At 43.7% G+C, this 25,279-nt stretch overlaps 1 protein-coding gene across 1 annotated transcript; it reads right to left on the bottom strand.

The window, feature by feature from the left end:
• Positions 1 to 7,456: 7,456 nt before the first annotated feature.
• ANGPTL5 (angiopoietin like 5) lies at positions 7,457 to 24,618 on the bottom strand. Its single transcript, XM_056858285.1, has 8 exons — positions 24,520 to 24,618; positions 17,180 to 17,315; positions 15,829 to 15,932; positions 15,216 to 15,309; positions 13,736 to 13,836; positions 12,477 to 12,597; positions 9,917 to 10,102; positions 7,457 to 7,767 (listed from the first exon to the last, which is right to left on the bottom strand). Exons 1-8 carry the CDS (start codon positions 24,616 to 24,618, stop codon positions 7,457 to 7,459), a joined length of 1,152 nt encoding a protein of 383 aa, XP_056714263.1.
• Positions 24,619 to 25,279: the final 661 nt, after the last annotated feature.

Genomic DNA, 25,279 nt, shown 5'->3' on the forward strand with positions numbered 1-25,279 from the left:
CCACTGCTACACATGAAGCCAGCTGGGTGACCTTGGGCTAGTCACAGTTCTCTTAGAGCTCTCTCAGCCCCACCTACCTCACAGGGTGTCTGTTGTGGGGAGGGAAGGTGACTGTAAGCCGGTTTGATTCTTCCTTAAGGAGTAGAGAAAGTTGACATATCAAAATCAACTCTTCTTCTTCTTCTTCTTCGCAGATGGCGAGACTAGACATGATGGCATCCTCATGGCCCCCACAAGGATACCATTGCCATTTTAAGGTAGTTTAAAATGCTATGAGGGACAGCATGGCACTCTTGTTCCTCCAACGCATTTTCAAGAGCTAGAACAGACAGGGGTGGCAGCCATTTGAGTACTTGTTAAGGCATGAGAGGAAACAGCAGTGCCTCAGCCTGCCACACTGTAGGCCCAATCACCCTTGTGGCATTTTAAAATGACTTTTAAATAGCCATGGCAGCCTCGTAGAAGCCACAAGAACACCATCACATCTAGGTTGGTCCCGAGTGAGGATTTGAACCTGGGTCTCCCAGATGCATCCGAGACTCTAACCACGACACCACACTGGCTCTCAGTGGTTCTTTTAGCTTCAGCTGCTGGGAATGTAGGGATTTTAAATGTTTACTCAATCTAAGTCTCATTCAAAATACTTGCATATCTTTATTACAACAGTAGATTCCTCAGAGGCCTGATGAGAAAACATTTAACATTTTTGTAACGACACAATTTAAATTAATTTTGGTAGGCCCAATTGTGAAATGACAAGTTTGTAAATCTCCTTCAAACAAAGCAGGATGGCCAAGATTTTTTAAAAGGGGGGCTTTGGGGTTGTTGTGGAAAGAGTGAGATTGGTTTCTGTTGCATCTTTGGACATTTTTTATGGATATGTTCTGGTTTTATTATTCTCGGTGCGATATTGAAATGTTTATATGATGGTTTTATTGATTGTTAGCTGCTTTGCAAGACCAGTGGGCTTGAAATGCATGACAGAAACGTGGGGTACAAAAATGAAATGAAAACAGGAAAACGACGTGCGCTTATTGAGCATGAGGGGTAGCAAGAACAAAAAAATGGATTGGTTTCCTCTTCAGGTGGTCTACTTCATTTTTAAAAAACTAGAATCTCTGTCTTTCAACAATGCTTTTAATTTTACCAAACATCTCCATGTAGTATTCAATTCAATTTCAATTTATTATTGTCATTATTACAGTCAGGGTTTGGGGAGGGGAGGGACTTCAATGCCATAGAGTCCTATTGCCAAACCGGCCATTTTTTCCAGGTGAATTGAACTCTGTCGGCTGGAGATCAGTTGTAATAGCAGGAGATCTCCAGTTAGTACCTGGAGGCTAACTAAGGAAACAAGAAACCTATGCTGAAATAGTGTAGACTAATGAAAGAAGCAGCACAAGGCTCAAATATGCAAATGGAAAAGCAAGATTGACTGTTGGAATAACAACTGTAATTTTTCAAACAATTAGCAAATGCAACACCAAAGGGAAACCAACTATATATACTGGTGTGTTGCTGGACACACCTGCCAGAAAAAACAAAGCTGCCACACAAGGCTTAAAGCCAAAATGCCAACTAGAGGCAATTAACTGATAACAGCTTCAAACAGGCTTGTAATTTATGAGCTGCCGCGTAGGGCTAGAGCTATAAATAATATGACTTGTAACAATTAACTAAGAAATAGTCTCAAAATTGCAACGCAGGACTTAAGACAATTAACTAAGAAATAGTCTCAAAATTGCCACGCAGGGCTTAAAACCAATGTCAGCCACATAGGGCTCTCAATAGGCTGAAAAAGCCTTTTCAACATGTGTAGCACAAGCTTGTGCAACAACACAGAGCACCAAGAGGTAAACAATTTTCTTCAAACTGCATTCAGTAGCAACTTCAAATGAGTATATCACAGACTGTGCAAGTTAAGCATCCAGAGATAAGCAGCATTCTTCAAACAGCAACCAATAGCAAGTACACGCCTTAAAAATGCTCATGAATTCTCTTAATGACTGTCTGACAGCCCCTCCCGTCTTGTTGGCAAGCTGATGAAGGTCTTTGACTGAAACACGCGTGTACTTGCCACTGGTTGCTGTTTGAAGAATGCTGCTTATCTCTGTTGTTCTTTATCTACTACCTACATAACAACAGGCTAACTTTATTTTGATTCAACCTCCAGGTAGCGGCTGGAGATCCCCTGCTATTACAACTGATCTCCAGGCAACAGAGATCAGTTCACCTGGAGAAAATGGCCACTTTGGCAATTGGATTCTATGACATTGAAGTCCCTCCCCTCCCCTACCTCGCCCTACTCAGGCTCCGCCCCAAAAACCTCGCCCTACTCAGGCTCCGCCCCAAAAACCTCCTGCCGGTGGCGAAGAGGGACCTGCCAACCCTACCCTAGTATCGGGGTGGGGGATGACTGCTGACCCTGTAATTCATGCATTAGTCTATGCATGAATATTAAAATCCATGTTTTAAAAAACAAACAAAACGAAAAAAAGAATATGGAGGATCGCTCCCATGGCCTGAAAGTTTGCATATGACATTGTATTATTTTGGCAGACGCAAATATAGAGTTTTAGTTTGGGGTTTTATTATGACCCTACCTACAAGTTTTTCATTGTGTTCTTTTAAACAACACAATCAGTTTCTTTGCTTGTGCTGCCACCTACTGGAAAAACTATGGCATGCATTTGGCAAGTTTAACATATCATTTCTAACTTCACTTAAAAAGGAAAGTCAAAAGCAGATGAAATGTGTGACCAATTAGAAAATCAGCCACTTTAATGAAGGCTTAATTTAGATGGGTGTGCAGTTGAACTTTAGGCCAAAATCTTTGGCTGGAGACAGACAATAGGGATTTCAGAAAGGGTGCCCACGTGTCAGAATGAAGAGGGCGGTGCAAAGGGTTGCTAAGAGTCCTGGAGAAAACTCCTCAGACCCTTTCATACAGTCTAAATGGGATATTAGTCACCAGATGATGTTGTTTACCTCCATGGCATAAAAAGCTTCACCTGCCCATTTCTACACATTAAGCCTCTATTAAAGGGGCAGGTGTAAAGTGCCGTCAAGTCACAGCTGACTTTGCCCTGACCTGGATGGCCCAGGCTAGCTTGATCTCATCAGATCTCAGAAGCTAAGCAGGGTCAGCCCTGGTTAGTATTTGGATGGGAGACCACTGAGGAATACCAGGGTTGCTGTGCAGAGGAAGGCACTGGCAAAACTACCTCTGTTAGTCTTTTGCCATGAAAACCCCATAAGGGGTCGCCATAAGTCGGCTGCGACTTGACGGCACTTTACACACACAAAGGGGCAGGACAAATTTCCTCAGGCCTGTTGGCAATCCTTGCTCAGGTGAATAATTTTGGCAGTAGAGTGTTGGATAAAGGTCAGGACATCCAGAGCATGAACCAGTGTTTTCCATGGTGGGAACCAGAGAGGAGGAAGGATTGTATTTTTAGAATTTGGTCCTGGGAAAAGTTGACTCAGTCAAGGAAGCCACATCCTTCTGTTTGCAAGACCTGAGCAAGGCTGTTAACGATAGGACATTTGGAAGGTCATTATTTCACAGGGTCACGACTTGATGGCACTTAACCCACACAATGGGGAAAGCAACAGTTAAAAAACTAATGAAGTACATTTGAAAGGAAGATCGCTGCTTGTCTCCTGTATGCATCTCCCACTTTTGCCTCTGGGCTGCAGGTTTTTTGAATTGTTTCGAAAAGGAGCCCGATTGAATGAATACAGTAGTGCGGCAAAAGGAAAATGTTTGTGCAGTATGTGAATGTGCAACACAGCTTGCGAACCACTTTCTGCCCTCTTAAAAATTTTATGTCTCCAACCTTTGGCATTTTTTTCCAGGTCCTGCTGCTAGTTCCTAGATTACCCTTTTCCTATCATTGGTATTGATTTTTTACTTCTTTTCTCTTATTTGCAGCATCCTTGAATGGCTTCCCCTCGGTATATTTTAGGGCTCAACAGTTTCACTCTGCCCCTTCTATGAGAAGCTGGTGATCCTAGGCATTTCTTCTATGCAGAGTCTTCCCAAAAATTCCAGCGTTCATCATTGACTAAACAGTGATAGAAAATACATTGGTGTTTGTACCATTAGTTTTTTATTTTAATTTGCTTAAGAATGCCAACTGCCAGTAACAGGGTAAAGAGCCATAAGCCCCATCTGCCAACTTGGCTCCTGGCACTGATAACATCCAATAGGGGGAACCAAGAATCTCCATTTGTATGGCAAGTCAGTCAATCTATTTCCTCTATCAGCTGAAGCCAGGCTCAGGGCAGTTAACATAAATTAAAACACCATAAAGTATAATATGTTCTAGGTGTAGGGTTGCCAACCTAGAGATCAGTTCCCCTGGAGAAAATGGCCGCTTTGGCAATTGGACTCTATGTCGTTGAAGTCCTTCCCCTCCCCAAACCCCACCCTCCTCAGGCTCCACCCCAAAAACCTCCCACCGGTGGCGAAGAGAGACCTGGCAACCCTATCTAGGTGCCTGCCTTTCCAAAGAAGGGGTTCTCCTGGGGGACCAAGCAGATGTTTTCCCCAGGGGTATTTGTGCCTCCTCTGGTTGTGCAACGTGGACTTTGAGGAAGCGTATTTTTGCAAAATACAGACGTCCCATATAGCATTGCACTACACTGTTCTAGTAAAAACCCATAAACAATTAATACGGCGCAAATGCATTTTACAGAGAAAAGCTGATATTCAGTTTAACTCAATATATAACGCAAATAGACACTGACATTTTGTCATCTAAGTACATCTGCAGAGACCAGGCAGGCCAGACAGAAGCCCATCCAAGGGGAAAGGGAAACTCCTTGCGTGAAAATGCTTTTTGTTTTGTTTCCAAATGTTTAACACATTGAGCTTCTGCTGCCACGTCAGACATAGCCGAGCTGTATGCTCGCCCTGCATGCTGCACAAATGATTCCCCAGCCGCTTGGTGACACTAAAAAGAGTTGTCTGTTCAAAACTCTTCACATATGGAGTTTTCATTAAAATATGTGTTGGCCCTGACAACAGGCACACAAAGCCGTCTGGAAATACAAAATGTTAATTACTTTATATTTGCATTGGGTTACTTTACTAGCTCTTTCCTGAGCTGGAAATAGGGTTGCCAACCTCCAGGTACTTAGCACGGGTAAAAGGTACACAAATGCACAGAGCCAGTTAGCAAAATGCAAATATTAATAGGTGCTAGAAAAGAGAGACAAACAGTGTGAAGCAAAAATTCCTAACAACTGTGACTAAACAATATACAATATATACATGGAATTAATCATTTTACAGGCAAAAAAGTCCTCTTCTTAAATATTTCAAAGATGATCCGTTCCAATGGCATAAGTTATTCTCAGGTATAAATCCAACAGGTATAGATCCAAAGTTTTATAGATCAAAACATGGGGGACGGCCGTTTCACCTTGGTTTCTTCAGCCCCACATTATTTCATCCATACAATGGTAATTTCAAAGCCTAGCAAAGTCCATAAAGGTTCAATATTAAGCCACAGCAATGTCCACAAGTTCCCAAAAGGGATACTAAAAGGGAACTTGTGGACATTGCTGTGGCTTAATATTGAACCTTTATGGACTTTGCTAGGCTTTGAAATTACCATTGTATGGATGAAATAATGTGGGGCTGAAGAAACCAAGGTGAAACGGCCGTCCCCCATGTTTTGATCTATAAAACTTTGGATCTATACCTGTTGGATTTATACCTGAGAATAACTTATGCCATTGGAACGGATCATCTTTGAAATATTTAAGAAGAGGACTTTTTTGCCTGTAAAATGATTAATTCCATGTATATATTGTATATTGTTTAGTCACAGTTGTTAGGAATATTTGCTTCACACTGTTTGTCTCTCTTTTCTAGCACCTATTAATATTTGCATTTTGCTAACTGGCTCTGTGCATTTGTGTACCTTTTACCCGTGCTAATTTCCAAACCGCCAAGGTATAGGCACGGAGGTGCCTTTGTTTTGTTTTTGCTAAACCTCCAGGTACTAGCTGGTGATCTCTTGCTATTACAACTGATCTCCAGCCGATAGAGATCAGTTCACCTGGAGAAAATGGCCACTTTGGCAATTGGACTCTGTGGCATTGAAGTCCCTCCCCTCCCCAAACCCCGCCCTCCTCAGGCTCTACCCCAAAAACCGCCCGCCGGTGACGAAGAAAGACCTGGGAACCCTAGCCAGAAAGGGGAGCATTTGGCATGGGGATGTGCCATCCTGTCCACCACCCATTACCAGGGTTGCCAACCTCCAAGTACTGGCCGGAGCTCTCCTGCTATTACAAATGATCTCCAGCCGACAGAGATCAGTTCACCTGGAGAAAATGGCTGCTTTGGCAATTGGACTCTATGGCATTGAAGTCCCTCCCCTCCTCAAACCCCGCCCTCCTCAGGCTCCACCCCAAAAACCGCCCGCCGGTGACGAAGAAAGACCTGGGAACCCTAGCCAGAAAGGGGAGCATTTGGCATGGGGATGTGCCATCCTGTCCACCACCCATTACCAGGGTTGCCAACCTCCAAGTACTGGCCGGAGCTCTCCTGCTATTACAAATGATCTCCAGCCGACAGAGATCAGTTCACCTGGAGAAAATGGCTGCTTTGGCAATTGGACTCTATGGCATTGAAGTCCCTCCCCTCCTCAAACCCCGCCCTCCTCAGGCTCCACCCCAAAAACCGCCCGCCGGTGACGAAGAAAGACCTGGGAACCCTAGCCAGAAAGGGGAGCATTTGGCATGGGGATGTGCCATCCTGTCCACCACCCATTACCAGGGTTGCCAACCTCCAAGTACTGGCCGGAGCTCTCCTGCTATTACAAATGATCTCCAGCCGACAGAGATCAGTTCACCTGGAGAAAATGGCCGCTTTGGCAATTGGACTCTATGGCATTGAAGTCCCTCCCTTCCCCAAACTCCGCCCTCCTCAGGCTCCACCCAAAAATCCTCCTGCCGGTTGTGAAGAGGGACCTGGCAACCCTACCCATTACCATCACTTCTTGGGAAAGCAGAGTGTTTGGCTGGTATTGTTCCACCAACGTTAGATGGGGCTAAGCTTTCTCTGGTAGATCAAGTTAAGAACCTGGGGATGCTCCTTGAACTGGCCTTGTTGATGGATGAACAAGTCAGTGTTGTTGTTAGGAATGCCGTCTTTTAATTAGGTGGGTTTTGAGGGAAAAGAGGGAGATTTGAGGAAAGGGAGAGAGAGAAGCCATCAGTAAGGTAAGGAAAATATCACTAACGAAGCTACATCAGGCACAATTTCATTTCAGAGGTATAATTATATTGTACTGAAAAGTGCAATTTCCAATTAAAGTAGTGTGCAAAACACTTTTAAACCTTACTAAAAACAAACTGCTAACAAAAATTCTGCATGCTTCGCTCTGAGATAAACTCTAAAGAAGCCTAATTTCACCGAATACTTTTCAATGGCATCATTTGGTTATCTGAAATAGGTTCTTCTGATTTTCATTGAAGCAGATTTGATTTTGACGGGCTCGCCAGCCACCGTCCAGGTGTCCCACCGAATCCCTGTCTCCAGCATCCTCCCCGTGAACCGATGAAGACCGTTGAGGTTTGCGAGGCCACACTGGCTGAACCACCAGCCGGTTTTCTCGCTGAAGTTACTGCAGCTCTTTATAGGTTGTTCCTGGAGAGAGCATGCAGGGTTGCAACCGTCATTGTCCATATCGTATGTACTAAAAGGGGACGAATTCTGGTTATCTTCTTTTTTCAGTCCCCGAAATGCATCTCCTGAGTTACAGGAAGAAAATATAATAACCGTGATTACATTGATTGGAACGAAATTCAAGGGATTGTATTCCAAAATTCAATAATATACAGATTTATTACTTATTACATGTTTATCCCATCCTTCCTCCAAGAAATTTAGGGTGGCACTGTTCTCCCCACCTTCATTACAACTGATCTCCAGCCAACAGAGATGAAGAAGAGTTGGTTTTTATATGCCGACTTTCTCTACCACTTAAGGGAGACTCAAACTGGCTTACAATCACCTTCCCTTCCCCTCCCCACAACAGACACCCTGTGAGGTAGGTGGGGCTGAGAGAGCTCTAAGAGAGATGTAACTTGCCCAAGGTCACCCAGCTGGCTTCATGTGGAGGAGTGGGGAATCAAACCCGTTTCTCCAGATCAGAGTCCACCGCTCCAAACCACCGCTCTTAACCACTACACCATGCTGGCTCTCAGTTCACTTGGAGAAAATGGCTGCTTTGGCCATTGGACTCTGGCATTGAAGTCCCTCCCCTCCCCAAACCCCATCCTCCTCAGGCTCTGCCCCAAAAACCTCCCATCGGTGGCGGAGAGTCCTGGCAACCCTTATTATTCATTTTTTAGAACCCTTCAGAACCCTTGGTTTATCAAGATCACTATTGTCTATGCCAGGGGTCTCAAAACTGCGGCTCCAGAGCCGCATGCGGCTCTTTGGCCCGTTGAGTGCGGCTCTCCGAACTTGGTTCGGAGTCCCTGCTCTTGCGCCCACTCGCGCTGGCAGCCAGGCTGCGGAGCCGGCACGCCTGAGAGAGAGCGCGAGTGAGCGGGCGCGCTGTCTCTCCCCCCCCCCCCGCCGTGAAGAATGGCCAGGTCCCCCTTTCCCTTGCCCTCAATGGTTGGGAGGCTAAAGCCTCCCCTCCCCTCTAGCCGCGCGATTGCTGGGTGGGCGGCTCGGCGGTTCCTGGGCCCCCCCCCGCCTATCAGCGGGGTGGGGCGGGCTTCCTTTGGTAGACCTGGCCTCTGGCTGAGTCCCATTGGGAGGCCATGTCTACCCACTGGCTTTCTTGGCGGTAGACCTGGACTCCGAGGAGGGGAAAAAGTCCCCCTTCAGAGGCCAGGTGTACCAATTGGCTTCTATGGGCCTCTGGAGGCCAGGTCTACTGCCAAGAAAGCCAATGGGGAGACCTGGCCTCCCAATGGGACTCAGCCGGAGGCCAGGTCTACCAATAGGCTTTTATGGCGGTAGACCAGGCCTCCAGACGAGGACTCCGGACGGGGAGGGGGAAATGGCAGGGACTTACAATTTAATTTTTATCAATAAATAAGATCACTATTAAGTATGATATCAGCTTTTATTCAGTGTACTATAGTTTAATTAAGACTTAAAACTTTAATTAAAGTTTAAGTTAATAAACAGTATACCTACCTATATAGTTTAAGTTTAAGAAATTTGGCTCTCAAAAGAAATCTCAATCGTTGTACTGTTGATATTTGGCTCTTTTGACTAATGAGTTTGCCGACCCCTGGTCTATGCAAACTGGCAGAAGCTCTCCAGGGTCTCAGGTGGAGGTCTTTCACATCATCTACTACTTGAAACTTTTATTTGGATATGCCAGGGATTGAACCAGGGATTTCCTGCATGCCAAGCAGATGCTCTGCCACTGAGCTACGGCCCTTCCCCGAGGCCAGGTATTCCAGAATGTTCACAACTTGCCTTGCCTCTGAATCTATCAGAAAGCATAAAGCAGACCATAATTTGGTGATTGTTTTGAACACAGGAGATGGGACAGATTTTTTTTTTTAAATCTGGGTCTGCCACTTTCTTGGTGGTGGTGGTGGAAAGTGCTGTCAAGTTGCAGTGGACTTATGGTGACCCCTTAAGGTTTTCAAGGCAAGAAACTAACAGAGATGGTTTGCCATTGGCTGCCTCTGCATAGCAACCCAGGACTTTCTTGGTGGTCTCCCATCCAAGTACTAACCTGGGCCCACCCTGCTTAGCTTCTAAGGTCTGACAACATTGGGCTAGCCTGGGCCATCCAGGTCAGGTCACTGTTTCCTTAGTAATCTCCTTTTGGAACAGATGTTACATTCAGAACTTATTTGTCACCTAATTTTCCCATCTGCAATTTTAAAGCTAAACAGCTTAGAGCACCCGAAAGAAAAGTCTTACCAGCATTTCCAGAATAACGTCCTAAATGTATCTTAAAAGAGCACGCTTCATCCTCTAACCAAAAACTGTCATACGATGCATAGGCGTACGTGTCATCTTCAGACTCTAAGCCCACATATAGCATGAAGCTGGCTGTTTTCTGGTTTACTATGTGGAAAACCTTCCGGAGCCCAAGCCAAAATTCCCCTGTAAATGCCATTAAAACAAATGTTGAAAGAATAGAAACAAAGACTTATTCTTTTCTGCACCACTTTTAACTCTACAATCTGAAGCAGAGTCTTTCTAAGACTTTGATGGAGTACAACTCTGCTTAGGACTGCAGTATTAGTCTATTTGCCTCCCTGGATACCTGTAATGAATTCTGAACTGTTCGAAGGAAGTTAAGTTTAGAAACTAGGAAAAGAAACACATAGTTAATTATCTGCAAAAAAAATGACCTGGAGTAGGATTGCCAGCTCCAAGTAGGGAAATACCTGGAGATTTTAGGGTGGAGCCTGAGGAGGGCGGGGTTTGGAGGGGGAGGGACTTCAATGCCACAGAGTCCAATTGCCAAAGTGGCCATTTTCTCCAGGGGAACTGATCTCTGTCACCAGGAGGTCAGTTGTAATAGTAGGACATCTCCAGCCACCACCTGGAGGTTGGCAATCCTAACCTGGAGTTTTGAAGGTACATTTGGCTGAGAGACAACATCACTCACCGCCAGCCCCTATTTCTCTATGCAGTGGGACACACTGTGTGCATGCTATGCGAAGTGCCCATGCTTTTCACTGACTGGGTTTCATCTTACATGGAGGCTCCGGCATATGTGGGGTTCTAGTGAGGTGGCCATTTGCAAGAGGGAAAAAACCCATATCATTTCACATGCAGGGCAATGTGTGCGTGGAAGGGCAATATTTGCAAGAGACTCCCGCCCTCCCTTCCCACAAATATATTCTTTTCTGCTTCCCTCACTTCCAGCTCTTCCTCCATCAGAAGTCCAACTCCTCCCCCAACTTCCACAGCACCTTCATTCTCCAGTGTTCCTCCCGCCCTGCCTATCAGCCTACTCTCTTCTTGGTGGACCGGACCAAGAATTGCCTACACGGCACAGGTTCCTGCACACATGCACCCACACATCCAGTTGGTGGCACACACCAAATGAATATGCCTCCATCCTAGAGTTGCCAATAGGGTTGCCAGCTCCAGATTGGGAAATACCTGGAGATTTAGGGGTGGAGCCTGAGGAGGGCGGGGTTTGGAGAGGGGAGAGACTTCAATGCCATACAGTCCAATTGCCGAAGCGGCCATTTTTCTCCAGGTGGTCTGATCTCTATCGGCTGGAGATCAATTGTACTAGCAGGAGATCTCCTGCTACTACCTGGCAGTTGGCAACCCTATCTCCAGGTGAACTGATTTCTATCGTCTGTAGATCAGTTGTAATAGCGGGAGATCTCCAGCTACCACCTGGAGGCTGGCAACCCTAGTTGCTAACCTCCAGGTGGTGCTGGAGATCTCCTGGGATTACAGCTGATCTCCAGGCAAGCGATCAGTTCACCTGGAGAAAATGGCCACTTTGGAAGGTGGACTCTATGGCATTATAGCCCGTTGAAGTCCCTCACCTCCCCAAACCCCGCCCTCCTCAGACTCCACCCCAAAAATCTCCAGGTATTTCCTAACCCAGAGCTGGCAACCCTACTCCAGCCAGTGTGGAATCGTTAGAAGGAATGGACTGCGCAATGTCTCTTAGTACTAGCATGCACACCAAGTCTTCAGAGAGGGTAGTAGAGCTAGAAAGATAGATGGGTCAGGACTTTCTGTATCCTTTCTTTGATTTGCTCTGCCACTGTTTCTTTGCCACCCAGATTGCTATTCTCAAAGAACATTGCCCTCTTCCAGCTGACCCTTCTCTCTCCCCTTCTTTGTCCAACCTCCATGAGGACAAGACTTTGGCCATTTATGCAGGGTCAATTTTCACGCTCGCTCAAAGCTCTTTTTTAAAATGCGACCTTTAAAATGCCTATTCATGGTCCTGATGCAAAAGGAGAAATTCCACCCCTCCCCACTCGCCTGCTCCTTCATTCCTTCGTTTGCATAGCCATTGGCAATGGTCATTTACATAGCAAAGCCACGTTTGTTATTTTCCATGGTTCTTTCAGTAAATGCTTCGGTGCAGGGGCAGAGCAAATATAAAAGGTCGCTTCAAAGGGCTCTTAAGAAATGCGAAGCAGGTATGCGTTGGCTTTACAGTCACTTCCTGAATGATGGTTCAGTGTGAAAAAGAAAAAAAAAATATGTGGGGCCATTCAGCCTGGAACGCGCTGCTAATTACCAAGCATAAATGGCCATGGTCTCTTTTATCGCTATCCCATCCTAGCATAGACTGATAGGCAGAATGAAAACTCTACCCTTTTCTACCCATCATGGAATTCTACTATAATAAAGAACCTCAATTTCTATCTTAAATCCACAAGCCTCTTGTGAATTTAATTCCTAAAGCAGCATCACAGTCCTGCTGTGCAAAGCAAGCTCTTATGCTATAATGACTACAAACACACACATGCACAGTTTTATAAACTGATACCTGAAAGGTCCCCAAATCCATCCAAATAGTCAGACCACGTCTTCTGAAACTGAACTATCCCCTCGGTTCTTTTCTGAATCACCGTCCATCCTCCTCCTCTGAAGTCCATCTCACACAACACCTAAAATGAATCAAGGTGTGGAAAAGGCCTTTGGATAATGTCATTTGTCGCTCACAAGGCATTTTCAAAAGTCCAATTTTCACAATGGTTTTTTTTTTCCAATCACGGAAATTATTTCTGTACAAGTGACACTGATGGATTGATTTACAGCGCAATCCTGAAGGAGAAGGAGGAAGAGTTATGGGTGATCGGGAATGGCACAGCTGTAGGGTTGCCATTTCCCACATTCCCATAGAGGTTGTGCCATTGTTAAATATGATGGCTCCAGGCCATAGCTGGCAACCTCTGGGAGGAATTGGGGTGGGGCCTAGACCCTTTTACTTGCCTAGTCCCTTTAACTGGAGATGCCGGGGATTGAACCTGGGACCTTCTACATGGCAAGCAGATGCTCTACCACTGAGCCATGGTGGAGGAACACATTGTGCTGGCGTTGCGCCACCACATTCATGTCACTTCCATTTTTTAAATGGAATTGAACTATCCCCTCTGGGAGGAATTGGGGTGGGGCCTAGTCTGCCAGCATTGCGTTGGCATGCTCACATGCTCCTCTCCCCAAGCCCCACCCTCCTCTGGCTCTGCCCCAGAAACCTCCCACTGGTGGCGAAGAGGGACCTGGCAACCCAAGAAGAAGAAGAAGAAGAATTGGTTTTTATAAGCCGACTTTCTCTACCACTTAAGGCAGAATCAAACCAGCTTACAGTCACCTTCCCTTCCCGTCCCCACAACAGACACCCTGTGAGGTAGGTGAGCCTGAGAGAATGTGACTAGCCCAAGGTCACCCAGCTGGCTTCATGTGTAGGAGCAGGGAAACAAATCCAGTTCACCAGTTTAGCCTCCGCCACTCATGTGGAGGAGTGGGGAATCAAACCCTGTTCTCCAGATCAGAGTCCACTGCTCCAAACCACCGCTCTTAACCACTACACCACGCTGGCTCCCTAATCCTTGACCATGTGGATACACCATGGTACATCCCTGGTGGGGGAACTGGCCAGGGGAACATCACATAACCTCATCATCAATAGTTATCAGAATCATTCTACTGCTACAGATACTGGCTCTAACTTTGCCATGGGGGGGGGGGACAATCAAATAACTATGTTTTTGCAAGCAAGCAGTAACCACAAAAAATGTTCATTACCTCAAAGGGATAGCTTGAGCCTTCTGGGTGGATGATGTACAGCCCACTCGGTGTTTTTGTGACAGTACCTATGGTGTCTTTAATATCGCTGCAGTCCAAACCTAGAGGGTGCATTGCCAAAGTTCAGGTCCAACTTTGCAAAAACAACCAAAAGTTAAGCCTAAAACATGGAGACACTAATTTGACTGTTCCTGGGTTGGTCAGAAACACCTCCCCCTTCCAGCATCACCTACTGCTGAGTAAGAGCTAAATTTGCAAGGATAGCCTGGCTTAACCCGAGCTTGTCAGGACTTGGGAGATAAGCAGGGTCAGCCACAGTTACTACTTGGATAGGAGACCACCAAGAAATAAAGGAGTTGCTACACAGAGTACGGCAATGGCAAACTACCTCTGCTCCTCTCTTGCCTGGAATGCCCCAAGATTGGGGTCACCATGAGTTGGTTGCAACTTGACGGCAACTTGCTTGTTTGGATTCAGTTGTAGCCTTGACATAGGCTTGCCATTTACCTACCTGTGGTGGGTAAACAGCAAGCCTATGTCACAGTCACGGCTGAATCCAAACAGGCAAATAGTGATTTTTGTCTGTGGTGGGTAAACGTCTGTCCTCGAGAAATTGACAAATTGGGACAAATTGACAAATGGGAGAAAAAAATGGCCACAAAATGGCCTCCATAGATACTCTTAAGGAATTTCCCCATGCCAGTATGGTCTTTACCATAAAGATTATGGAAAATTCCCAAAGCATCTTCCGGAAGGGATGCCATATCCTCCCCAAACTCCACCCTACCCAGGCACCACCTTTAAAATCTCCCTGCATTTGCCAAGGCAGTGCTGGCAACCCTACCCTAACAGGCTGAGACAGAGAGACTGAGCAGAGTGGTCACGTGTCTGGACCTATAATCTGAGGTCAATCCATTTGTTATCCATGTCATGTGCTTTCCGTGACCCCCATGGTTGAAACACATACTGCAGATGAACATATCAATTTATTTGCCCACATGATTACTCAACTTAGATCTTTCTGCAGGGCAGGGCATCTGGCTAGGGAGAAGCAGTAACCACATACAGAGATCATCTATAAATATTCAGCTATCAGTGACACCAGGAAGATTGCTTATTTGGATAGGTCATTGCCGCTTGACTTCGCTTTCCCCTCTGTAAAACATGAATTCGTAACCTATCTCAAAGAATGGTAGTAAAGATAAACAAGATAAGAGATTTCAAACATTTCTGTATGCTTAAGTGCTGTAGAAATTATTAGGAGCCATCATAAGGCTGATTTTATTCACAAGACTAAAGTCTGATGTATGAAGCACGTATTAGGATTAAGGAAATTAGCCATTCAAAGGGTATGATACCAAGGAAGAAAAATGTATAGCTTTAAAACAACTGCCCCCTGTCCCTCTCATCTTGATTTTTTTCTATTGAGTTTCCAGAATTATTATAGAGCTAAAAACTGCTAGGCAAGAGAAGTCTTTACCGTGAGACTGAATCGCTCGATGAGGAAATACATCCATGGGTCTTCTAGAAATTTCACCATTTAACTGCATAACCCTACTCATAAGTTCATTAATCTGTGTGTTTAAAAGAAGAAGAATGCTTAAATATCCTTACTATTTCAGGCTAGAATTGCATTCCCACTTGTTTAGAATTTGCTCATAGTCAGAAGCATATGGCTAAGAAGTTTTGGATGGAACAAGTTCACAGTTTAAAAATATATATACATTTTTAAAAGAACATAACAAAATATCTGCCGGTCAGTGACAAAATTAATTCTATGTGCTGAATAAATATTCTGGACTGCAACCAAGTATTGCACAAGGTTCTACGAGCGCCTCTTCTAGATCTTCAGTGACCTCAGTTTTTTCTTGATATCTATTCACAGTAGTGCCTTCCACACATTGTGATGAGAGAATAGCAACTAGCTATCCATTACAATCAAACAGCCCTGTAATTGTGGCTGAGGAACAAGCTTCTTTTATGAAAGGTATTCATCACATTTGCAATTCAGGTTTCATTTGGATGAAGAAAATTATCCACTAATACTAGTTTCTGTACAGAAAGCAACTTATTCTGCAAGTAATAGCAGGCACCTGATTGGAAAGATAATCCAGAGAAGACTGGTGGTCCTCCATCATGTTTCTTATCATTTTCTTGGTACTTCTTGCGTATTCAACTAGAGAACTCTGCAAATTCCCTTTGAGCAAACAGATTATTTGTTTTAAGGTTATTTAAACAGTACAATGACATACATCGCAGTATAGAATGTGTTAGCATTGTGTGGACATGCCAAACTCTGGTAATTCAGCTTTGTAAATTGACATGGGACTCAGCTTGTAGGCTTTTGAACACAACCTCTACTATGGGGATAGAGTGGCACTTTAGGAAGGGACCATGACTAAATTTGATGTCATTTAAAGATTCTAACAGCTGGGCTGAGGCTGCTTGGAGACAAATAGCTCCCCATGCATGTGGGAGAGCATCTTTGATAGGGCTGCCAACCTCCAGGTACTAGCTGGAGATCTCCTGCTATTACTACTGATCTCCAGCTGATAGAGATCAGTTCACCTGGAGAAAAGGACTGCTTTGGCAATTGGCCTCTATGGAATTGAAATCCCTCCCCACCCAAACCCCGCCCTCCTCAGGCTCCACCCCAAAAAAAATCTCCAGGTATTTCCCAACTCGGAGCTGGCAACACTAATCTTTAAGGGTATCTCACTCTTATGAATTCAAGACAAAACATAGAAACTGGTCTTCAACTGGACAGTCTGATCTACTTTACAGGGTCACTACTCTAATGATTGTCTCTAACAGGCTATGTAAATACTTAGCATTCATGTCAGTGAAAGGTATCTGAGGTCTGGTTCACACATACACTGGAGCTTAAGGTTACCAGTCTCCAGGCGGGGCCTGGAGTTTCCTTGGGATTACAACTGATCTCCAGACTACAGAGATTAGTTCACCTGGGGGAAATGGCTGCTTTAGAGGGTGGATATGCCATCATATCCCTGTTGAGCTCCCTCCCCTGTACAAACTCCACCAACTCCAGGCACCACCCCCAAATCTCCAGGAATTTCTCAAGCCAGAGTTGGCAACCCTACTTGGGCTGCAATCCTAAAGACTCTTTCCTGGGAGTCAGGCCATTGAATAGCATGGGACTTCCTTAGGATTGCTCCCTTGATTACTCATCCCACGATGCCTCTTAGATGAATATGTGAACTGTCTCTGTTGAAAGTTCTGTCTCCAGTTATTAATCCAATATGGCTGATTTATACATACAAAACTTATCTTGTGATGTCAACGGGTAATTAATTGGCCTAATTTGAAAATGAATACACACAAAAACCAGATCAGTATAATGCGGTGTAATTCAGGCTAGATTGTACAACTTGGTTTTGCGATAACATGACCGGAAAGAGTTACTAACATAAAAATGGTACATACTGCAGATATAATGTTTTTCTTCCCGCATTACTTTAGCTTGAAAGTCACAAGGCATATAGCAATTTTTCTTCTCTTGTGAATTATCTGCAGATTGATTTTTTGTTCCTGAACTGTCTGTGCTTGCTGTGGAAGTATTCTGAAACACCAAACAGTAGAAAAAAATTAAATAAATCTGTCGCAAATCTATATGAACCAGTTCTCTACACTTCAGAAATAAAAAGAAAGCAAAAAGTTCTCGCCACAAACCAAAAACAAAGCAATTCGTAATACATTCCATTTTAAGATGTATACCTAAGATGCTTTACAGGTACAACTTATAATGTAAAGTATGAATGTAGGGACTTCAATGCCATAGAGTCCAATTGCCAAAGCAGCCATTTTCTCCAGGAGAACTGATCTCTATCGGCTAGAGATCAGTTGTGATAGCAGGAGCTCTCCAGCTAGTATGTAGAGGTTGGCAACCCTAATAATAAGGCAGCAGGAAAGCCTCAAATAGGAGGGGGCATTGCAGTAGGGTTGCATGATGTCACTTCCGGGGAAAACCTGGAGGTGATGTCATGCCTCCATAGGAATTTCTGGAAACTCTATGGCAAAACCGTAGAGTTCCCAGCAATTCCTAGAGAGGACTGATGTCACCTCCAGGTTTTCCCCAGAAGTGACGTCCCATTGTTGGCGTGACAGCCATTTTTTGTATTTTTTCCTCACTTGTATTTTTCTCACTGCTCAGAGAGGTGGTGGAAAACCGGAGCTGGGGGCAGGAGAATCTTCTGCCTCTAGCTGAGGTTTGTTAGCCCTACCTGTGGAGCGGCTTTCAGTTGGAGTACAACTATGCTAAGCAGACAACTTATTCTGAGAATATAAAACACTGGCATACGTTTGTTAAAGTGAATATCACCTCAGGGGTGAAGTTTCTGAGTCTATAATGTTTTGCAGGATTGTAATTTACCCTTGTTGAATATGACTTGCAAAAAAAAAGGAATATAGCCAGCTGGCATAAAACAAACTATTTGGAATTGGAACACATTCTCACAAAATTGCTTTTGTGTCCTTGTTGCAGTCATGTTTTACTATGTTTGTTAAGTTTGTACTGCAGTGTGAAACATTAACAATACAAATTGACTTTCTTACCACCTAGGGATAGTGTTAGGATCTGAAACTCACTTAATTAATCTGCTACCATTCAGGGCGATGAATCTTGGTTTTGGCTTATTGATAATAACGGTTAGTCACACACAAAAATACCACAGAGTCGTTTTCTTAATCAAATCAATTCTTTACTAACTAATCTCAAGGGTAGGGTACATGGATTAAACAATAAACATCCTACATCTCTAAGTTTCCTAGACTTGCTAAACTCCTTTAGCAGTTACTACGCTTACTCACGAGTAGCCATTCTCACAAGGAGAATGTGCTCCTCCATGCTTGCAGGTTGGTAACTTACAAGTAACTGGGCTACAGTTTCTCTTTCAAACAAAGGATATACCAAAGCAGTAAAATGCAGATTACTTTGCCTACGTGACCATATGACATGGAAGCAATGGCGATCTGCTCTTCCTGACCATTTGGCTAATTAACCCTTTGACTGTCTGACATGTAACGAATCTCGCTATCTAAGACCCAACAAATCCCCTTTTCGAGGTTCAGTTACATTCAGACATGCAAACATAATTCATCACATTTATTAACATATCATATCATATCAATAAGTCCCTTTTGTTTCTTGTCTTTCACTGAGTTAATCTTGAGTTGAAGATTTCTTCCTTGTCTTGTTTGATTTGCATTCTTGCACTTTTCTTTGCTTGAGAAATTCCAGTATTTTGTCTCTTTCTGTTTCCATATCAAAACAGTGTCTTTCTTCAAAGAGTTTGGATCCTGCTGATTTCTCCAGTTGTTCAGCAATTTTCTTTGCATTTGACTCAGTATCACAGCAAATTAAAACATTGTCCATTATTATTAAAATGTATTGCAATAGGCCATTTTCCTTTCTGCTGAGTAGACATTTCTCTTTATTTCCCCTTTTGAAGCCTTGCTTCTGTAGTTGTGAAGTAAGCTTTTGGCTATCTGTAACAGTAAACATCATCACTGTCATTTTCTTTGAAGTGGCAATGTTTAAAAGAATGTTTATCGCTGTAAGTTGTTGCAGTGATTTCTTCTCCCCACTGAGAAACTTTTGCTCTTTGTTCTCCCAGCTTGAGAAGTTACTTTTCACTTCAGAATGGTTTAAGGTGGTTGAAACCTTTATATCTCCATCAGCTTCAGGACTGCCCTCTTCTGATGCTGTATCCTGTAGACACTTTGCTGCACCAGGCGGCCTAAGCTCCCATGCTGAGGATGTAACCGGCTCGGTTTCCCTTCTTCCAACCTTTGCATCACTCATTCTCTCAGTTGCATTCATCTCGTTTACAATGGAAATTTCCTTTCCCCTTTTGTCTCCCGAGATGCTAACATTTCCTTCATCAGTAGATGGCGCTAGAAGTTCTGTTGAATCACTCTGCACATGCTCTGATGCTTCAATACAAATTTCACATTGCTTATAACTCTTCACACAGTCCTTTACTGGCAAGCCAAACTCATGTAGTTGCTGCCTCACAGACTCCATATTTCTGTGTTTCAATTTCAAATGCCAGAAATACACGCAATTCTCATGTTTACATTTCTCAGTATTTAAACCTTTAATCTCCTTATTGCAGTCAACAAAGCATTCCTTCTCATCAATAACAGCATTTTCCTTTGCACAAAGTCCATTGTCTTTCTCACACTGATACAGTTCATCAGAATTAACACTGTCCTCAGTATAATCCACAATCTGGTCTGCAACGTTCTCCAAGTAGTAATGAGAACCTTCTGACAAAACTTCATATTCCCTTGCTTGAGAATCAAACAAATAGCAACCGTTCTCATTTATTGTCACTTGGAACTTAGCATTTGCTAGCCTTTTCACAGACAGTAAACAATGTTCAGATTTTTGCATATAAAGTACATTCTGTAATCTTAAGCCCATTACATTTCCACAGAGAGACTGGATAGAAACAGAAATTTGTCCTTTCTGGGTGCATATTTGTCTCTCCCCATTGGCCATTATGAATGTTTCAGCGCATGGTTCCAAATAATCAAAGGCTTCCATGATCCCACATGTATGGTTACTTGACCCTGAATCTAAAAGCAATTTTTGTACACGCTTTGGGTCATCTTTTATTGGTAAAATGTGAGTTGATTGATCTTTTAGCAAAAGCGTAGCGATCTGATCTGGTCTCTTGGGCTTGCTATAGCCTTGACTTCCTGTTGTGGCTGAATCTGGTCTTTGTCTAAAATTCGCGGGCTTTTCCCCCGGAGAGGGGGGTTTTCCCCCTTTTGATTCCCTCTGCTTGCATTGATACGATTTATGGCCAAATTTGCGACAGGTGAAACATTGGAACTTTTTCTCATGCACATGCAATACCTGTATTCCATTAGACAGTTCATTTTCGCGTGCTCTGTCTGTTTCAAATTCTTTCAAGGCTGTGATCAGCTTATTAAGGGTTAAATCCTCTCTGGCTAGCAGGTTTCGCTTCTCTGCATTAAAGCGTGGGTGGAGACTGGCAATGAATATTGTTAAAAAATCTTCTGAGCTCACTTCCCCTCCTGCAAATTTCACCTCTGATTCCAAATCTTGCATATGCTTTAAATGTTGTAAGAGAGTTACATTTTCAGGCATCTTATATGAGAGTAGATTCGCCTTGAGGCTCATCCTCTGACCTCTGGACAAAACACCATACTTTTCATTGAGTGCTTTCATCATATCTTTCGTTGAATTACTATTTAAAATGATGGATGATTCTGTTGGTGATATTGCTCCCACCAGAAGGCACATCCCCTGGGCATCAGCTTTATCAAAGGCATTAAACTTATCTCTGTCAGTCTCATCTGGGGGATCTTCATTTAGTACGTGTTTAATCCCCAGTGCCTTAAATGCTAATTCGACAGATCTTTTCCATATTGGGAAGGATGACTGACTTATGTGGGGAATTATTACTGATTGGATCCCTTTCCCATTTACACTCACGGCTCCTGCGTTTGTGCTCGATGTTACTGGCGTGGCTGCCCGGTTCGCGTCCTCTCCCATTCTTGCAGCTTGTCGCTCTCCTCCTCCAGTTCACAGGCGTGAGGGTTGAGTTTTCCTGTCGTCCCCACAGACTCGGCTGCTCGGCTTCTTTACAGGAATTCCCTCAGGCGTCTGTAAGGTCCTTTGTATTCCTCAGTTCCCCGATGGGACACGATTCAAAAATCAAAAATTGTTCTGTGTGACTTTATATCAATAGCCAAGAATAAACCATCCTCTGCTACCACTTGTTAGGATCTGAAACTCACTTAATTAATCTGCTACCATTCAGGGCGATGAATCTTGGTTTTGGCTTATTGATAATAACGGTTAGTCACACACAAAAATACCACAGAGTCGTTTTCTTAATCAAATCAATTCTTTACTAACTAATCTCAAGGGTAGGGTACATGGATTAAACAATAAACATCCTACATCTCTAAGTTTCCTAGACTTGCTAAACTCCTTTAGCAGTTACTACGCTTACTCACGAGTAGCCATTCTCACAAGGAGAATGTGCTCCTCCATGCTTGCAGGTTGGTAACTTACAAGTAACTGGGCTACAGTTTCTCTTTCAAACAAAGGATATACCAAAGCAGTAAAATGCAGATTACTTTGCCTACGTGACCATATGACATGGAAGCAATGGCGATCTGCTCTTCCTGACCATTTGGCTAATTAACCCTTTGACTGTCTGACATGTAACGAATCTCGCTATCTAAGACCCAACAGATAGCAACTATATTGATGACCAATGCATAAAATCAGCAAACAGTGTAAATTCTATGTACGCAGCAGTCACAGCATTTCACACAGCCTACTCCAGCTGCCCTGTCCAGGTTTCCATGCATTTTGCTCCTCACCACCGGTGGGAGCTTTACAGGGACATTGCTGGCGGCCGCAATCAGAGTGCACGCTAAGGTTGCCAACCTCCAGGCACTAGCTGGAGATCTCCTGCTATTACAACTGACCTCCAGCCGATAGAGATCAGTTCCCCTGGAGAAAATGGCCACTTTGGCAATTGGACTCTATGGCATTGAAGTCCCTTCCCTACCCAAACCCTGCCCTCCTCAGGCTCCGCCCCAAAAACCTCCCGTCGGTGGCGAAGAGGGACCTGGCAACCCTACCTGGTAGCCCCACCACTGGCATCCAAGTAGGGTTGCCAGCTCCAGGTTGGGAAATACCTGGAGATTTTGGGGGTGGAGCCTGAGGAGGGCGGGGTTTGGGGAGGGGGGGACTTCATTAGAACGGAATAAAAGTTCCAGTCGGAAAAATCAACATAGGAGGTAAGATGCCTTATCCAGTCATCCATTAGAAGCAGGAAGTTATACACTTTACGAAAAGTATAAAAGTTCCAGTCGGAACAATCAACATAGGATCGCCACGACCCAAGAAGCAGACGCGAAATGGGATAAAATACCGGAACCCCATTGTCGGTGGCCTCTATGGACATTTCTATTGCGCTATGTACCACAAATATTGAAAAGCCACTTTATTGTGATAAATTGTGAAAAATTGTGATACTTGTTAACAATTGTACAGCGGCAAGTCGCTCCCTTGCTAGCTGGCTACACACTGTATTCTACAAGTTGTCAAGGACCTACATGAAGGTTGCACTATTCTGAAATAGGCTTAACAGCTTTCTTATGCCATAAGTGCTCAATTTTTTGATTTCACCGTCTCCTTCGGGGCACTAGTTGTTTCTGTTTGACTACCAAACCACCTGGATGTTGGCAACCCTAGCTCCAAGCTAGGGTTTCCAGGTCCCTCCTCTCCTCTGGCGGGAGGCTGTTGTTGAAAATCGTGTGTGCATGCGTGCGCGCTGATGCATGCGCGTCACTTCTAAGATCTCCAGCTAGTACCTGTTGGTTGGCAACCCTAGACATCACAGTGGTCTAAGAATTCACACATCTCTTACCGAAAAAAACGACAGAGATGAGTGAATTCCTAGAAGTGATGTCAAGATAGTCTATCCAGAAGTGATGTCACAATGATGTGCGTCATCATGTGATGTCGCTCCCTGCCCCCAAAGGTTGCTGCTGGTTGTCAGCATTCAGCAACTCTAGCTACCGAGGGGCAAATGTATGACTTGTGGCCCAGCGCTTTTCATTTTAGAAATTAAGCGCTTTTTAAAATGTAGTTAGCAAAGAAAGATTTGAAAACTGGAAATCTTGAATGGCCTTTTCCCCTGAAGCAAGGAAATAATTACCTTTTCCAAACATTTCCTTCACATTCCTTTCTTCCCCACCTCAGAAAATATTCTGTTTTTACAGTTCATAGCTTTGATGAGACTGTATTCTTTGAAGGTTTTTTCCCCCAAGTCAAAACATGCAAGGTGTAAAGTGAAAACATTTAAAATATGAAACTTTAAAAACAGTTTTTGTTTTACTATTTTTACAGATCTTCATCTCCATATTTGTTATTTCTGGCATTGGCAATGCACCCACACAATAGGGTATATTGCAAGACATACTCCTGACGGAATGAAAACAGTTACTGAAGGCAATGAGCTATAAGCAAACATACACTTTGATCCTAAACACATTTAAGCTGAGTGGTTAATGGAGGACTGATGTGACAGAGAGGCTTAAAAAAAATCCTTAACTATGAACAGATTTCCCTGTTGTGCAAATAAGCAGCGAAGCACCTGAATCTTGTGCCAGATCATTCCGTGCTCTTGGCTTCAAAAGAATTACTAAAACTTAGAAACATTATAAATCTGAAAATTAATCCTTCAATGAAAAAGATTTTGGGGAGTTTCTACTGAAAACTAGTATGAATCCTAAACTTATTGTAAAAGAACAGCAACAAGAAGCAGATCCAAATGACTGGGTTGGGGTTTTTTAACCTCCTTTAGAGAAATCAATATGTAAAAAATCCCCATCCTATTAAAAACAAGAATGTTATTTTGCATTTACACTGGCATAAATGTATCTAGAAGCTATTGCACAGTCTCTATGTTAAGAGACAGGTTTCCATCACCCTCTTTTAGTAATAAACTGTTTTTTTTAAAAGTCTTATCTTTGTTTAAGTAAACGGCAAAACTCCCAGTAACTTTAGTGGATTCATCATTCTTCCTCTGCAGATATGAAAATGATCTGCTTTAGGGCAGATTCAGCAGGGTATTTTCAAGAGGAATGCCAATTGCTCTTACTGTCAATATCCCTCCCAAACCAAAATGAAGTTCGAAAACATGATTCCCTGACTGCAGCTTCTTTATTCTTCTATAGTCTGTTCAAGGCATACACATTGCAAACCTTACCATTGCAGAACATGGCTTGGTATTACCAAACCCAGCATCGGCCCAAATAAAAAACATGACACTGAGGAAAATCATTGAGGATACCCTAGGCTGGATCATCTCTGAGTTGAAGAAATGAAACAGTTTTCAAAGAGTTTCTCAGATTGTCTCGGAAAAGACTGCCCGCTAGCCGATGAAGTCCTGAGTTAAGAATTCAGGAATGTGTACAGCACAAACATTAGCTAGCAAGCCAACCCTTTTATGAACAGACTTCAAGGAGGAAAAAATGTACAAAATTACTTTTATGTAACCCGCATGTGGTTTAATCCTAGGAGCATTTATCAATCTTAACAGTGATTTGACCCTAACAATGATGATTATTAAGGTTGAATGGCTAATAGTTAACAATTGAAAATAGCAGCTGTGGTTTTTGCATCTGTGCCAATGTTCTGCAGAAAGAAAGGCAGGCGTCACTTTATTTAGACCTGCCCGATATACACATGCCCCCTCTAGCCCTTAAAAACGAAGCCCTTTAAAAGGAAGCGCTATGCCCCCAACCCCATGGCTTGCCGGCAAACCCAGTCACTATTCCCTCATCTCTTTCTTCCCTCTTCTTTGGTGGTGGAAGAAGAAGAGTTGGTTTTTATATGCCGACTTTCTCTACCACTTATGGGAGACTCAAACCGGCTTACAATCACCTTCCCTTCCCCTCCCAACAGTCACCCTGGGAAATAGGTGGGGCTGAGAGAGCCGTGACTAGCCCAAGGTCACCCAGCTGGCT

Source organism: Euleptes europaea, chromosome 12 (genome assembly GCF_029931775.1).
Source record: "Euleptes europaea isolate rEulEur1 chromosome 12, rEulEur1.hap1, whole genome shotgun sequence".
NCBI classification, from domain to species: Eukaryota; Metazoa; Chordata; class Lepidosauria; order Squamata; family Sphaerodactylidae; genus Euleptes; species Euleptes europaea.

Bases quoted from the DNA above. Each gene is read 5' to 3' on its own strand.
- ANGPTL5 (XM_056858285.1), bottom strand. From the start codon at position 24,618: ATGATCCAGCCTAGGGTATCCTCAATGATTTTCCTCAGTGTCATGTTT. The intron at 12,598-13,735 runs GTAATGAACATT...GATTCATTTTAG, and splicing joins GCTCAAGCTATCCCTTTGAG to GTGTTGTGTGAGATGGACTT. The intron at 7,768-9,916 runs GTAAGACTTTTC...CCTGTAACTCAG, and splicing joins ACGTTATTCTGGAAATGCTG to GAGATGCATTTCGGGGACTG.